At 61.2% G+C, this 14,172-nt stretch overlaps 1 protein-coding gene across 19 annotated transcripts in view; it reads right to left on the reverse strand.

Annotated features, from left to right (window-relative positions):
- ABLIM2 (actin binding LIM protein family member 2) overlaps nucleotides 1–14,172 on the reverse strand; it is a 124,282-nt gene that overhangs the window by 20,310 nt on the left and 89,800 nt on the right. For 12 of the 19 annotated variants that reach the window (XM_079154418.1, XM_079154419.1, XM_079154430.1 and 9 more), the window contains 3 exons: nucleotides 8,645–8,764; nucleotides 7,678–7,730; nucleotides 6,839–6,977 (listed from right to left, as the gene is read on the reverse strand). In XM_079154418.1, coding sequence (XP_079010544.1) covers nucleotides 6,839–6,977; nucleotides 7,678–7,730; nucleotides 8,645–8,764 — 312 coding nt within the window. The remainder of the gene's footprint in view (nucleotides 1–6,838; nucleotides 6,978–7,677; nucleotides 7,731–8,644; nucleotides 8,765–14,172) is intronic. The other 7 variants (XM_079154432.1, XM_079154425.1, XM_079154422.1 and 4 more) reach the window with 1 other exon arrangement.

Genomic DNA, 14,172 nt, shown 5'->3' on the forward strand with positions numbered 1-14,172 from the left:
GGATCTGGCCTCCTCCTTGGTATCTGTGAGTGTGGCTGGGGAGGGTGACATCTTGCACACTGGCCCCCAGTGGGAAGACCACCTTCTTCCCCTCCTGCGGTTGTTTCTGTCTTATCTCTAGGTTCCTTCATTTGTTTTTGGGGGGAAACAAGGGGAAGAGTCTATGTGACCTCATCTTTTGAGTTGCTATCTAGACCAATTAAAATTGGTCTCTTTGTGGGAGGGACCAGTCACTGGTTGATTTCAAAGGTTGATTTAAAAAGCCTCTTCACACATTCAGGATCTCATTCAACTCTCACTGGCCTGTACATTGAATACAAGCCTGTTTTATAGATGAGGAAGCTGAGGCCTAATGAAATCAAGTGGCCTGTATGTAGTCAAACAGTTACTAGCTAGACAGGGCCCTGGACTTCTGGTTTTGGGAAATGTCATCTCGCCTGATCCCAGGTCTGCCCTGGTGGGTGTGCAGGCATGTGGTCTTCTAGGGACCCACACGTCTGATCGAATCAAAAGGACTTTAAGAGCGTGTGGCCGTGTGTGGGCACTCAAGAGAGAAATCCACAGGGAGAAGCAGGTATGAGGACCTGGGTGGTCATGACCCTGGGTCACATCGGGCCCTGCAAGCACTGGACACCCACATCCAGGCTCGGCCCAGCCATGCTGCCTGCGCCTCTTCTCACAAGTGGCATGTGCCACCTGCCCTTGGCACTCCACGGGACTGCTTCTGGGGCCCTGAGCACCTTCTTGGGGCTCTGTCTTCTTCTAGGCCAGCTTGCCAGAAGTCAGAGAAGCCACTGGACATTCAGGAAATGGGTGGACGGTTGTTCCTGATGCAGCAGGAGACACGTGGTCACCACAGCGTCCCAAGGTGCTCTATGAATAACTGACCAGCAGGCCACCCCCAGGCAGATGACCATTGGCTCACTGTTGTCCAAGGCGACTTCACAGCAGCATGGCGTGTGGAGCGATGGTCCCTCTCTGAGCCTCAGCATTCCCGTCTGAGGACAGAGGTGACTGCAGCCCCTTTATCCCTGAGTGACAGTGAGCAGGAGGCCCTTGGCTAGTCTGAGCTTCAGGCTTTGGAACCAAGTCGAATGTCCCCAGCTGGCTGCTGCGGGCTTGTTGTGGCATGGCCTGTGGGCTGTATGTGCCCCATCTGGACGTCCCCTGAAGGCCAGGCCATAGGATGTCCTGTGCCTCATCCCAGGGTCTCCCTGCCAGGAGGACTGGGTCATCCTGGTTTTCACAGATGAGGGAATTTCAAACTCGAGAGCTGTTATTTTGTGCCCAAGGTTACACAGCAAGTGAGAAGCTGAGATTTGATGCTGGGGGACCGGCCCCCACATGCAGTGCTCTCTGCTGACCTCTCATGGTCTTCTGGACACACTCAGAGCTCCGGATCCATGGCAGCCACCTCCTGTGCCTGCCCACTTTGTCTGTTGACCTCTCGTTCTCCCCCAGAGAGACTGTCCACAGGCGGGTGCTGAGTGAGGGCCACGTGTCCCCAGAGGCCCACGGCAGCGTCCTTGGAGAGCCCTCCCTCCACGGACGGGCGTTTCTCCTGGGGGAGGGGAGGAGGCTTCCCGTCTGTGGGTAGGGCTCTCCGGACCCCAGGTGGGGGAGACACGGGACCTGGAGGGTGACCGCCCAAGATGAGGGCTCCACTGTGACGTCTCGGACACACGCACTGACCACTGCCCACCCTGTTCAGTCCTTGGATTCAGGCAAGCTGGGCACGAGCGGCGTGGGGAGGCTTGCTGAATGAGAGCAGAGCCTCCACTGACCCTGGCGAGGGCAGCCGGCTGCTCCCTGGGCTCCAGAGCCTGCCTGAGCTGTGCCAGGAAGCTCCCTGGGGGGCCTCTCTACCCCCAGACCCAGACTCCTCTCCCGCGCTGGGGCTTCTCTGACCTGGAGCTCCCACTGCTCTCCCTGGAACCCCGCGGTGGGCAGGGGGCAGAGGTCACCTGCCCACGCAGCAGGAGATCACCCCTTCCAGAAGGACCCAGGCCATTGCCTTGCTAACAGTGTTCACACTGAGTGACCTCCACCTACCTGCTGGACACCAGGGCAGTGGACCTGAGCTCCCAGCTCCCTCGGCCTCTCTCCTCTGCCTTTCCCTGCTAAGAGTGCCACAGGTCGCCCGTTCTGGCTCACTCTCCGCTCCTGCTCCTGAGCCGCCTCCCTTCCTCCCTGTGGGTCTGGACCATCCCCACCTACCCGCCTGTCCTTCCCCAGCACATGCAGAGATGGCAGGTGGAAGAAGTGGCAAGGAGAGAGCCAGGAGAGGGGTGGGGTGGGGCCGGGAGCCCGTGCTTCGGGTCTAAGTGACCAGCTCAGGACCGCTGTGTGCCCGCGCTCAGACGGGGTGGTCCTGGCAGGTGCGCAGGGTTCTGCATCTCAGGTCCCAGCCTGTTGTGAACTGAGCCTCCGAGTGCCTCCAGCTTCTCGTATGTCGGGTTCCCCAAGGGGCCGTGAAGAAAGCGACCTCTTTGTCCCTCTCTCTGGAAAAGGCGGCACTCCGCTGCTCCTCACAGCGCCTGTGCCAACGTGTCCCGCTCACCGGCCTGCTCAAGGCTTCCGCTGCCTGTCTGGGCGCCAAAGTGGCCCCTCCAGCCGCCCTCTGGGAAGCTGTCTAGCAGGTCAGACACTGGAGATGACGCCCGTTTCCTGCTCAGCCTGCCCCGACGGCGGCCTGCTCCCTGTGCCCACCCCAGGCCTCCCTGTCCCACACAGAACCCTAGGCCTAGCTCCCCTCCCAGCCAGGATGCCTCCTGATACTGCCTGCATTCGCGGGCCTGCTCAAACATACGTCAGATCACCTGAGAATCCTGCTCTCACCCCTCTAGAACCTTCTGACGAAGGGCTAGTGACCTGGCCCCACGGCCGAGCTGGTCCACCTGCCCATCAGGCCTCCGCTCTTTCCCAGTACCCAGGCTGTTCAGGGCTGCCCTCAAGTCCTCCAGGGTCCACCCCTCCCGACTGCACGCCCTCTGGGACCCAGCTCCTGGGACAGGGAGCCTGGCACGTGCTGGTGACCAGCCCCCGTGCCCTCTCTGTGCCCATGCTTTTCTGGGTCTGAGACGTGCAGATCTCTCCCCACGCGTTGGTCGCAGCCCCTCCATCAGGAGTGTGGTCCACCTGAGATCCACAGGTGGCCAGTCCAGGGCCTGCTCCTCCCCTGAACAGACTAAGGAAAGTGGGGAGGGTTCCCCACCACGGAACTTGGCAGGACCCGCAGGGGAGGGAGAAACACCCCCTCTGACCGCCCCTCCTGCTGGCCAGAAGAGAAGCCAGGGCCAGGGTCCCACAGCCCCTGGGGGGGTCACAGGGAGGGTAATGAGCAACAGCCAGCATGCTCAGTCCAACAAGGGACTTGACAGGGGTCTCACAGTGGAGGGGGCACACAGAGGGTGACAGGAAGACCCAAGCCAGTCCCGGGTGGAGTGCCCTCACCAGGTCTCCCTGCCCCACCTTGGCGGCCGCCATCAGCCCTCCTGGTCTCCAGCTCTGCACGGCATGAGCCCACCCACCCACCTTCACCTCAGACACAGGGGTTGGGGAAGGGGCTTATTGCCTTGCAAACCTTGGTACTTTCTCGGGACTAAGTCCTTGGGACAGGGTATGCAGCCAGCCAGGGGTTGGTGTCATGCTGACACACCTGCCATCACTGTGCGCGTGTGCACGATGACCTCAGAGGAGAGGACAGCGCCTGAAAGGTCAGGCTCCAGGGACCAGAGCAGGAGCAGGGCCCCTCGGGCCAGGCCAGGCCAGGTTCCAGGCCCCCTCTTGTTCCTGCCCAGGAACTACATGAGCCTTCCCCCACGACGCCTCTTCACGCCAACTCCTTATGACAGAAGGGAGCCCGGCCCTTCCTGTGCAGAGACAGGGCCTTGCTGACAGACTACCACACAGAGCCCAGATAGCACCTGAGTACTGCTGAAGGAGGACAGAGGAAGCCTACGGCAAACCCCACATGGCATCCGAGAGGGTGGCGGGCCCAGCTGGGAGCCACGGCTGTGGGAGAGGGTCACCATGCTGTTTGCCATTCACCGTGGCTCCAGTACCATGTCTGCACATAGTAGGTGCTCAATAAATCCTGGGTGGAGGAATGGATGAAGGACTGAATGAATCCAGTTCCGTGGGATGTCTGGTGGTGTCACGGGTAGGATGAGGCTGTGACCAGGCCCTGTGGGCCAGAAGGCGCCTGGGGGCAGGCGGCAGACACCAAGCCCTGCTCCCACCACCCACCCCTGCCTCTCCCAGCTCCCTGCAGGCTGCTCCAGACCAGGGGCAGCTCTCCTCTTCTCTGCCTCCCCCTCGGTGCCCTGCTCAGCGTCTGGCACAGAGTGGGTGCTCAATAAATACCCGTTGAATTTAATGCATCTCAATTCAACCAACATTTATTGAGCGCCCGCTGTGTAGTGTCGCACTCCTGCCTCCCTTGGTGCACTGCAGAGGGGCGCCGGGTGCAGGCAGCGGCCCTGCTGGGGGAAACTCTCGGCCGGAGCTCCAGGCAGGTCTGTGGCCTCGCCTGGCTGAGTCACAAAGTGGGCACCGCTCCCCCTCTGCCCCGTCACTCCCACAGCTGGCAGATGGCAAGGCTCCCCCAACCTGGACACGCCCGGCAGCCTGGCCCGCCCGGTTCGGTTCATGCACATCAGGACAAACACGAAGGCGCGGTTGTGATGCTGGACACAGTGGCTTTGTGCAGGAACCGCAGTCAGGACCCCGGCAGAAGCAGAAGGCCACACAGCACGAGCTGGCAGGGCCCGGCCTCCTGCAGCGCTGGCATTGTGCAGGGAGCTCCCCAGTGAGACCACATCCCCACTCTGGAGCTGGGTGCCTGCAGGTCAGTGCACCTGCATGGAAGCCATGGCCCACATGCCGCTTGAGGTGGGGACACAGGAGGAGCTGACAGATGAGACGAGGGGGACGCCACGCAGGACAGCTGGCACAGCAGGCCTTGTGGGCACCAGCACCGCCACGTTCCCGCCTCAGTCAGCCCCAGCCACCCTTGCCAGGCACCTGCAAGTGAGTAAGAGGTGCCGGCCACATGCAGGTCACAAGGTAGGCGGCGGCAGGGGACGTGCCACCAGACGCCTGTGTCCTGCCCGGCTTCTCCCTGCACAGAGCCCCGCCCTCCTGGGTGCTGGACCACAGGTGGGCCACACTCTCCAGTGGGAGCTGCTGGGGCCATAGATACCTCCCGCCCCGAGAGTCTGGGGGAGGTCAGGGCACTGGCCCCGCTGACTGAAGAGGCCTCCTGCCCCAGCAGGGGGAGGACTCATGCCCTGAAGCCAGGCCACATGTGTGGCCGAGAGGGCAGCCTCTGAGCTGGTGCACGGGAGCCTCCATCTCCCAACACAAGCCCAGGGCGGACATGTGAATGTCAGGCAGTGAGACCACCGCTAGGCACGGCCCTGGCCCACACCACTGGGCAGCGGTCGCTGGGGTGCAGGGAGAGCTGGAGACCTGCGGGCAGCCACCTGCAGGTGGCATAGGCAGGAAAGGAGGGACCAGCCCCCACTTCTGCCTGCCATGTCCTTGTGGGACCCCCAGGGGTCCCTCCCCACTGGAAATGTCTTGGAGTGCTGTCCCATGCCCTGGGGCCACCCTCCAGGCAGGACGGGCGCACCGTGGGGTCCAGACGCCTGCTCGCAGAGACCCCGCACGGAGCAGAGCCTCTCTTTCCTGGTTATTCTTTGCTGCGCGCATCACCTCGCCTCCCCCATACCAGGCCACGTTCCTGGGAGGACACCAAGAGGGTGAGGGTGATGGAGAGGGTGACAGTGATGGTGAGGGTGACGGTGAGGACCAGGATGAACGCCATGTGTTTACTGAGCACCTACTACCCGCTAGGCGGGGCGCTACCCAAGCACTCAGTTCAGGTCCCCTGAGCAGCTGGGAGGCAGTGGGTAGAGATGGTCCTCACCACACTGCGGGTCCCGGGCTGGACTTGAGCCAATGTCAGTCTCACTGCAAAGCCTGGTGCTTCCTCTGCCTCTCGCACCCTTGTCCTCCCCCACAGCCTCCACATCCCACCTCCGTCCTAGCCTCCCTCACTGAAAACAATTTGCCCAGCCTAGACGCTGCTTCCTGGAGACCTCAAGTCTGCTGACCATGGCCCACTGCAGGTTTTCACCTTTCATGGACAGTACCTTGCACTAAGCATGATCAGGAAAATTTGAAAAATTTGAATATTTGAAGATCATTTCCTATTCAGTCTCCGTGGCACCCCAGAGCCAGGCAAATAGCAACTTTTACTGCTGTGAAGTCTGAGGCCATAAGGCCTGGGACTCTCCAGTGCCTCGTTCAGGGTACCACAGGGGACAGGACAGTGCCCCATCACCAGCCAGTCCGGCCCCGCCTCCTGGACCATGCCCACACCTGCTCTGGAGGGACTGGGTGCTGGGAGCTTCCTCATGACCTCACGTGGAAGCCCACCTGGTTTCTATTCTCCACCAGCTCTGAGTGCCACCAGGAGCCGCACACTGGGGCCCAGCGCAGCCAGCCAGGGTCATCAGAGAGTCCCCTGCATCTGCTGGTCTGCTCTTACACTTTGTTAACAAGCACGGCTGAGGCTGGGGCCCCTGGCTGGACCCCTTGGTGGACACCTTTGCTGGGCCCCTGGCTGGGCCCCTTGGTGGCCCCCTTGGCTGGGCCCCCTTGGCTGGGTCCCCTTGGTGGCCCCCTTGGCTGGGCCCCTTGGTGGCCCCTTTGGCTGGGGCCCTGGTTGGTCCCCTTGGTGGACCCCTAGTGGACCCCTGGTGGGCCCCTGGTGGACCCCTGGCGGGCCTTCCCACGTACATCGCAGCTCCGGTTCAGCAGGACCACTCACGTGAGTAAAAGCTGTCTCCTTGCACTCTCTGCAGAGGGTCTTGCTCGGTGCCGCTACTGTGGGACAGAGACTGGCTGTCCAGGTCTGGCGAGTTAGTCCTTGTGTCTGAGTCCCCCTTGAGGAGGAGCCAGCTGGTCTTCTGCAGAGGAAAAGAAGTCACATGAACTCAGGTCATCTGCAATGGGCAGCGTCTGACCGGACCTTCCAGTGGCTTGCTTTCTTCTGAGTGACGAGCTAACCCGCGGTGAGGAAGCTCACTGGGTGAGAGATCCAGCTTTCAAGCACACCCTCACCGTTCAGGGACTCGTCCGCGCTCCTGGGGCGCGGAGCATGGGGGGACAGTGGTGTTGCCATCTTACGGAGCCCCAGTGCTTGGGAGCTCGGCACCCCATGGCTGCAGCAGGGACAAGCAAGCGTGAGGAGCTCAGGGTGGCCAGATCCTGCCTGCAGTCACTCCTGAGGCTGAAGCATCCCGGAAGGCAGCCCCGCCCCGGCCCCAGGGTCCCTTAGCTGCTCCAGAGCTGCAGGGCTGCGTCAGAGGTGCCACCCTCCAGGAGGAAGATGTTCACCCTCTGCCGAGTGGAAAACACCCGAAACCTGCTCCAGAACCACATCCCATGCTCCCAGACACACTGTCAGTGTCCTCAGTTGCTGATGCGTGACTGCGGAAGCGGCATGTGGCCGGGACTTGGGCAGAGGATACACGTGGTCTGAAAGCCAGAGGGGCTGGTGGGCCACCTCTGTTCTTTGGGGACCAAGGAACAGGGTAAGAGGAGGAGCCAGGGCTCCGGCCGGCAGGGCCATGGCAGAGCTTGCTCAGGGCGTCTGCCCCTGATTACCTTCCTGTTATCCTGGTCCAAGCTTCCATCCTCCCCGTCCAGTCGCCTGGCGGCTGGAAGGGAAAAATCAACTGGTGAAGGCAGGACGCCATTTGCCCCTGTCCCCGCACAGTCATGCTCTGAACCCAAGGCCGTCCGTGCAGGCATGAGTGCCTCCAAGGACCGCCGAGGACGCCAGGCCAGAGCAGGCCCGGGAGGCTGCCTGGGAGGCAGGTGCAGGGCTGGGCATGAACAGCGGTGGGAAGTGACGGGCACTCTGTTCTAGCCAGATGCCCAGGTGGAGGAAGGAACTGCGCTTTCAGAGGCGTGGTTTGGCCTTTGAAGAACACAACTTTCACCTCTCCAGGGGACACCAGAGGAGCAGGTCTCAGCCAGAGGGCTCTCGGTGCCACCTGGAGCTAGGTGCTTTACCTCTCACCACCTGTCCCCACCAACTCTGCAGGAAGGAGCTTTGCCATTCCACAGACAGGGAGACCAAGTCTCCGCGAGAGGCCACGCCCACACTCAGGGACTGGCGGGGACAGAGGCTGACAGGAGCCCAGGCAGCCTGAGGCCAAAGCCCTGCCCCTGCCTGCCCCGGCTCCCTGCTGCCCGCAAACACAAAGCAGCGAGTGAGCTGTACCACTGGACAAGTCCATGAAGAACAGTAAAGACAAGAGAATCCAGACAGAAACGAGCTCAAGGACACAGAGCAAGGGGGCTCATTGCCGCAATTTGTTTACAAGAATACTATCCACAGCATTTGGGGAAATTGTCACCCAGCTGGGCTGACATTTTCAACCAAGACTGAGCAGAAGACCGTACAAGGTCCTGCTGACATGGCCCCCTGTCCAGCCGCACCCAGAGACCGTTGTGTATTCCAGATGAAGATACCGACCCCATGCACAGAGCAACTAAATGGAAACCCGGCCTCCTTCCCAGCCTGCCATGGGCCCAGGCCTGAGCAACATGGAGGGTGGGCTCTTACCTGCAGCCTGCGGTGGGCTGGGACCTGTCAGTCTTTTGGAGCAGCCCGCCTCCTGCACCACCGAGGACAAGACTGACACCAGGCCAGAGAGCTGGGAAATTGGGGATTGGGCTACAGGACCTTGACAAGATAAGGCCAAGAGTGAAGTCTGAGCATGTCCACACGGGACGCACAGGCTCTGCTACCCTCCACGGCAACACGTCTCTCCTTCCATGGAGAGACAGCCACTTTCAAAACGAAGATAAAACCCCTGTCCTCTCCACTCCCAGAGGTGAGGGAGCTAGCCGGGGCCTTCCCAGGAGGTTGTGATGGAGAGACAACAGGGTGGGAGCCGAGGCCCGACAGTGTGGCACTACTGTTGCCTGGACAACAGCTGCCACCAGGCAGCGGTGCCCTTGAGTGTGGCATACATCAGTCCCACACTTGGAAGCTGCTCAGCCAGCAGCAGGGGCGAGAGGCCAGTGGCGGCTGGGAGCCCAGGCAGCACCACACCACCCACACTGGAGAGGGCCTGGCCATGCATGCCGCAGAAAGAGCCAACCTGGTTCCCGGGAGCCAGGGGCCACCCACCCTTGGAATGATCTGCAAGGGCAAAAGCAATTAAGGGGCGCTTTGAGGGCCTGGGGTGCTCTGGCTGGGAGGACGTTACACAGTGTGGACAATGGTCAGCCAGGCGTGTTCTGGCTACTGAGCTGCCTCTGGGCTCAAGAGCAGCCCTGCATTTGCTAAGAGAGTCCCTCCGCGACTGCTCCAGAGGCCCAGGTGTGCATGGTCTACAGGCTGGAGCCAAGGGCTTCCCACAGAGAAGTTCACCAGCCTGCAAAGTGCACCAGAGGCTCTCTGAAGAACTAGGAGCTTGGGCAGGAAAATACAGGCAGCTGGCACTCTGCACCATTGGTGGCTTGCTTCCTTAACAGCCCTGAGCCTCAATTTCCAGATCTGTAAAACGGGCAAATAAGGCCTACACCTCCAGGTCAGGAGGAACAACTCAGTGAAGGCCGACCATGGAGTGCTGAGCCTGAAGGCTCCAAAGACCCCTGCAGCAGGAGGGCCTAGAGGCCAATGCTGAGGCTAATCTGCAGGGTGCTGTTTGGGACGCGAGGAGAACACAGACCCTCTCAGGACAAGCAGGGAAGGATTGGGTGTCTTGTGTACACCCCGTGGTCCTGAGTCCTGGGATGCTTCCGCCGCTCCCCGCGCCCTCTCTGCTGGAGGCACCGCAGTGAACGCGACGCTCCGGACTCCTCCCTAGAGCCACAGCAGGCTGGCCTTCCCTCCTCCCATACCCCCTCCACCCTCTCGCCTCTGGACGTCCCGCAGCCATGTCTGCGTCCCCCTGGCTGCTTGTCTACTCCTTCCTATCCACTCGTTCGCCACGCACCCCATCGCACACCCACCGCCAGGTAACCTGCTGCTCATCTGAGCACCTAGCCACGCATCGCCCCCTGTGAGCCCTGTGTCCACTCCCTGGCTCACTGAGGTGTCCACGCAGCTACACTGTCCTCTCTCCCCCTATTCTGCCCTCCTCCTTAGCCAAGACGCAGGAAGCAGAATGCCCGGGCACCACCTTTGTCCTCCGGCCGCTGTGAGAGGGACAGGCCTTCAGCAGCCGTCAGGATCAGGCCAGGCTTTGATGGGGCAGTCGACCAGAGGCACTCCCCAAGAGCATGCATGCATGAGCACTTACCGAATACCTACTCCTGGGATGGGCCCCCTGCCCTGCCTGGGTGGTACCAGGTGTTGTGCCCCTGTGGAACTCACTCAGGTGAGGAGGCCGAGACCAGAGCGAGGTGCAGAGCTGTCCCCAGCGCCCCGTTTGTTCTCCCTGGCAGATGCATGCTCCACGGGACTCGGGAGGTGTTTGTGTGGCTCGACTTTGCTTGTGGTGACTTGTGTGCAAATCCACCTCCCCCAGACGGCTCCAGGAGGGGCCTCACAGCTCACTGGGTGCCTCGCGCGGTGGTGCAAGCATGGGTGTACAGAGGAAGCAGGGGTCGGGTGCAGCGCAGGGGCCCCCTGCTTCTGGGGACCCTCCCTGTTACAGGGCCTGTCCCAGGAGTAGGTATTCAGTAAGTGCTCACACATGCACACCTCTTGGCTGGGCCAGCACAGGCAGCTCCAACCTCCAGGGTTCTTTGGTGTCTGGGGGGAAGTGGGGCTGGGGGATCTGGTCACGGTTCCAGGGGTGTCGTGCTATGCCTGGACTCCGCTTCCAGAGCAGGATGGCCACAGGGCAGGACGGGCTCAGGAACCAGGCCCAGGCTGGCGCCCAGGGCTGCCATCCCCCACGCGGGAAGGAGTCGACTGGACTTGGGAAGGTGCTCAGGGCTCACTCCTCAGGCCAATCTGTCCCCGGACCCTGTGGGCTCTGTAGGAGGCTGGGGGCTCTGCTCCGCCCTTCAGCAGCTCTGAGGAATGGCCCCATCGGTGCCTCTCATCTGGGATATCCAGCTCCATGACTCACACGGAATTGGAATTACAGAGAGAGGGGGGGAGAGGCAGGGAGAGAGAGTGAGCGCGGGTGCACACATGGCCGAGTCCTCTAGAGTCCCAGTTCCATGGGTCAGGTGCCATGTCTGTCACGCACAAGTCCCCAGGGCTGGGACAGGGCCTAGCACAAAATGCAAGCTTGAAAAACGTTCCTGGATGAATCAGTGCGAGCCGTTCAGACCCCTCGCAGCAGGCCGCCTCGACCACTGGGTCAGGAGGACAGTGTCACAGGCTGCCATCAGGACTGCCAGTGGCACTGAGGCGCAGCGCTGGTGTCCCAGCCTCCTCCCTCCCTCTTCCACCTTGCAGGGCCTCCAAGCCTCCAGGATACAGGGCGGTTTCTTCTGGGGAAAGGCGGCTCCCCACTGCTGGCCCTGGGGAGCCTCTGCAAGAAGTTTCCACTTTCCCCCCAGATTCAAGCAGGCCTGGCTGCCTGCCCTTTCCTCACATCCCAGAAAGGACCCCAAACCCAAGTGAGAGTCAACCCCAGGAGAAGAGGCCCAGAGAGGCACAAGTGGTCGATTCTTATTTTCAACCAGGGTCCAAGGAAAGAGTGAACGACCCCGTGCCACGCCACGTGGAATGGTTTGGAGTGAGGTGTCTCCCAAAGGCTCCCGTGGGGGACAAGGCAAGAAGGTCCTGGGGAGGAACGGCTGTGTCGTGTGAGCCTCGACCTCGGCGCGTGGACCCCGAAGGCGGTGGGGAGTGGCCGAGGAGGGGGGCAAGGGCATGCCTCTGGGGTGTGTATCTTGTACCTGGCGCCTGGAGTCCCTCTCTGCTTCCTCATCACCACGGAGCTGCTTCCCTCCACTACGCTCTTCCACCACGACGTCCTGCCTCACCTCGGGACCCAGTGAGTGGAGCCCGCTATCTATGGACTGAGACCTCTGAAACTGTGAGTCCCAGATGAACTTTTCCTCCTCTAAAGTTGTTCTTGTCAGGTCTTCCAGTCACAGCAGTGAAAAGCTGACTACACACCCTGAGTCACTTCCTGCGTCTTGTTGGGTGGGAGACTGAGGACAGGAAGGAGGACCGGCGTCCTTGTGCCCAGCAGCAGCTGCAGTCGGGAGCAGCCCCTGCCTCCCAGGCCATGCCGGCTCACTCTGCGTCTGTGCTCACATTTACTTAGAAACCGAACAGCCGATCTGGTAACTTCAGGGCCCTCCCTGCCCCTGGCAGAACTTCCTGGGGAATTTCGGGGAAGCACTCATTTTCAGGAGTTCATCTTGAACAGTCTAGAAACGGCCACGACATCCCTCCATCGGTAGCCATACCATTGGAAACTCCCTACTACGTGCCGAGCACCACGGTCACCTTCTGGAACGCCCCTCAGAAGCCTGTGAGTAAACTGGCCCAACCCCAGAGGAGCCGGGCCCTGGGGAAGGCAGGTCTGCTCCCCGGGGCGTAGTGGAAGCTGAGGCCACGACCTGCCCCAGGCTGTCCCCTAAAGCAATGGGACTCAGTGCCGTGAGTGACCCCCACGGGCGCAAGACAACACAGAGCCACACTGCACCTGAGCCTCGGAACTTCTGGAAGCGTCAGGCCCCGGCGCCTGCTGCCTCCTGCTGAGGGCGCCAGAGGACTCTCCTGGCATCCACTCTGAGGGCCAGGGAGGCCACTGTCCTGCCCCTTGTGCTCTCCTGCCCTGTTGTTACCTCTTCACTTCCTTTTACTTTTGCTTCCCGCCTTTCTCCCTCCCTCCTTCCCTCCCTCCCCCCTCCCATTTAAACCCTAAATAATAACCAAGCAGGTTAGAGCTAAGGCAGACAAACTGTCAGCCTCGATTGCCAGCAGGACTGCAGCAGGTCCTAGCCCGGGTCAGGCAGGCCCGATAGGGTGCCATGGGCAGTGGCCAGCCACTTCCCCATCGCACCGACGGCAGCCTGCTGAGAGGAGGCGAGCCTTACCTCAGGCTCCACCCCCACGTCACAGGCTACCAAGTGCCAGCCCAGGGCTGGAGGCCTGGCCGCCCTGGAGGCTCATTTCCCAGAAGCAGGAATGGGACTCAGGCAGCAGAAGAGAGTCAACAAAGGACTTCCAGATAAACTGTGTGGGCCTGAGGAGGTAACCGGGACTCCTGCTGCCGTGCATGATTACAATGCACGGTTTAAAAAGGAGTGCGAGACAGAGAACTAGAAAGTAAACGCATTAGTAAAAACACTAGGTTCGAAAACTTGTTGAATATGTCACCTTAGCTAATTAAATGGCCCAGGAGTTCCCACCGTTCCCTGGGGTTTGCAGTGGGTGGGTTGGGGTTCAAATGCTGCGGCCCAAGCTCGAATGGCCTTCCTCTTTCCCCTCGAAGCCCACAGGAGGTTGTCCAGAGGGAGCAGGGGGCTGCGTGGGCCTCAAACACCCCCGTGCACACTCATGCACATGCCCCATGCACACACAGCATCTGAACATGCGTGCACACACACACACACATATACTCTTCCAACAGGGACACTGTTGGAACAGGAGGTCCAGCACGTCATTACCTAGGGTCCCCTCTGGAACTGTCGGGGAGTCTCTACGCATGCCCTGCCAGGAGCAACGCAAGTGGCTGCTTGTCACAGTCAGGGACAGACTAAGCTCACATTCAGCTCTGGACCTTGGCCGAAGGCTCGGCCGCGAGCAGGGGCTGGTGTGAACTGCTTCCTAACAGAACCCTGTGATGATGTTCTGGAAGGCGGGAAGGGCTTTGTGACGGCTCAGGGCTTGAGAGGTAGGGATGCCTTGCCCCTGGAGAGGAGAGGCCTTTACATTCAGACTTAAGAGACACAGAGGTGGCCCTGGTGACGGAGCAGTCGGACCGGACCCCCCCCCCCCCCCACTGCAGGGTTCGTGAACAGGCCCAGCCAGAGGCAGGTGGGTGGTCATGCAGCTGATCTGCCATCTCTGCCCCTTCTCAGGACTGGTGCCCCTGTGTGGCACGTGTAACCACACCTCTGAGGTGTCACCTAAGGCAGAGCAGTGGGTGATAGCAGGCCCACCAACCCCCATCTTGGGCTCCAGAAGCACGCCAACTTCCATGTGGGCCTTCCAGCCTGGCACTG

The sequence above is a fragment of the Sciurus vulgaris genome (assembly GCF_902686455.1).
Source record: "Sciurus vulgaris genome assembly, chromosome: 9".
Taxonomy (NCBI): domain Eukaryota; kingdom Metazoa; phylum Chordata; class Mammalia; order Rodentia; family Sciuridae; genus Sciurus; species Sciurus vulgaris.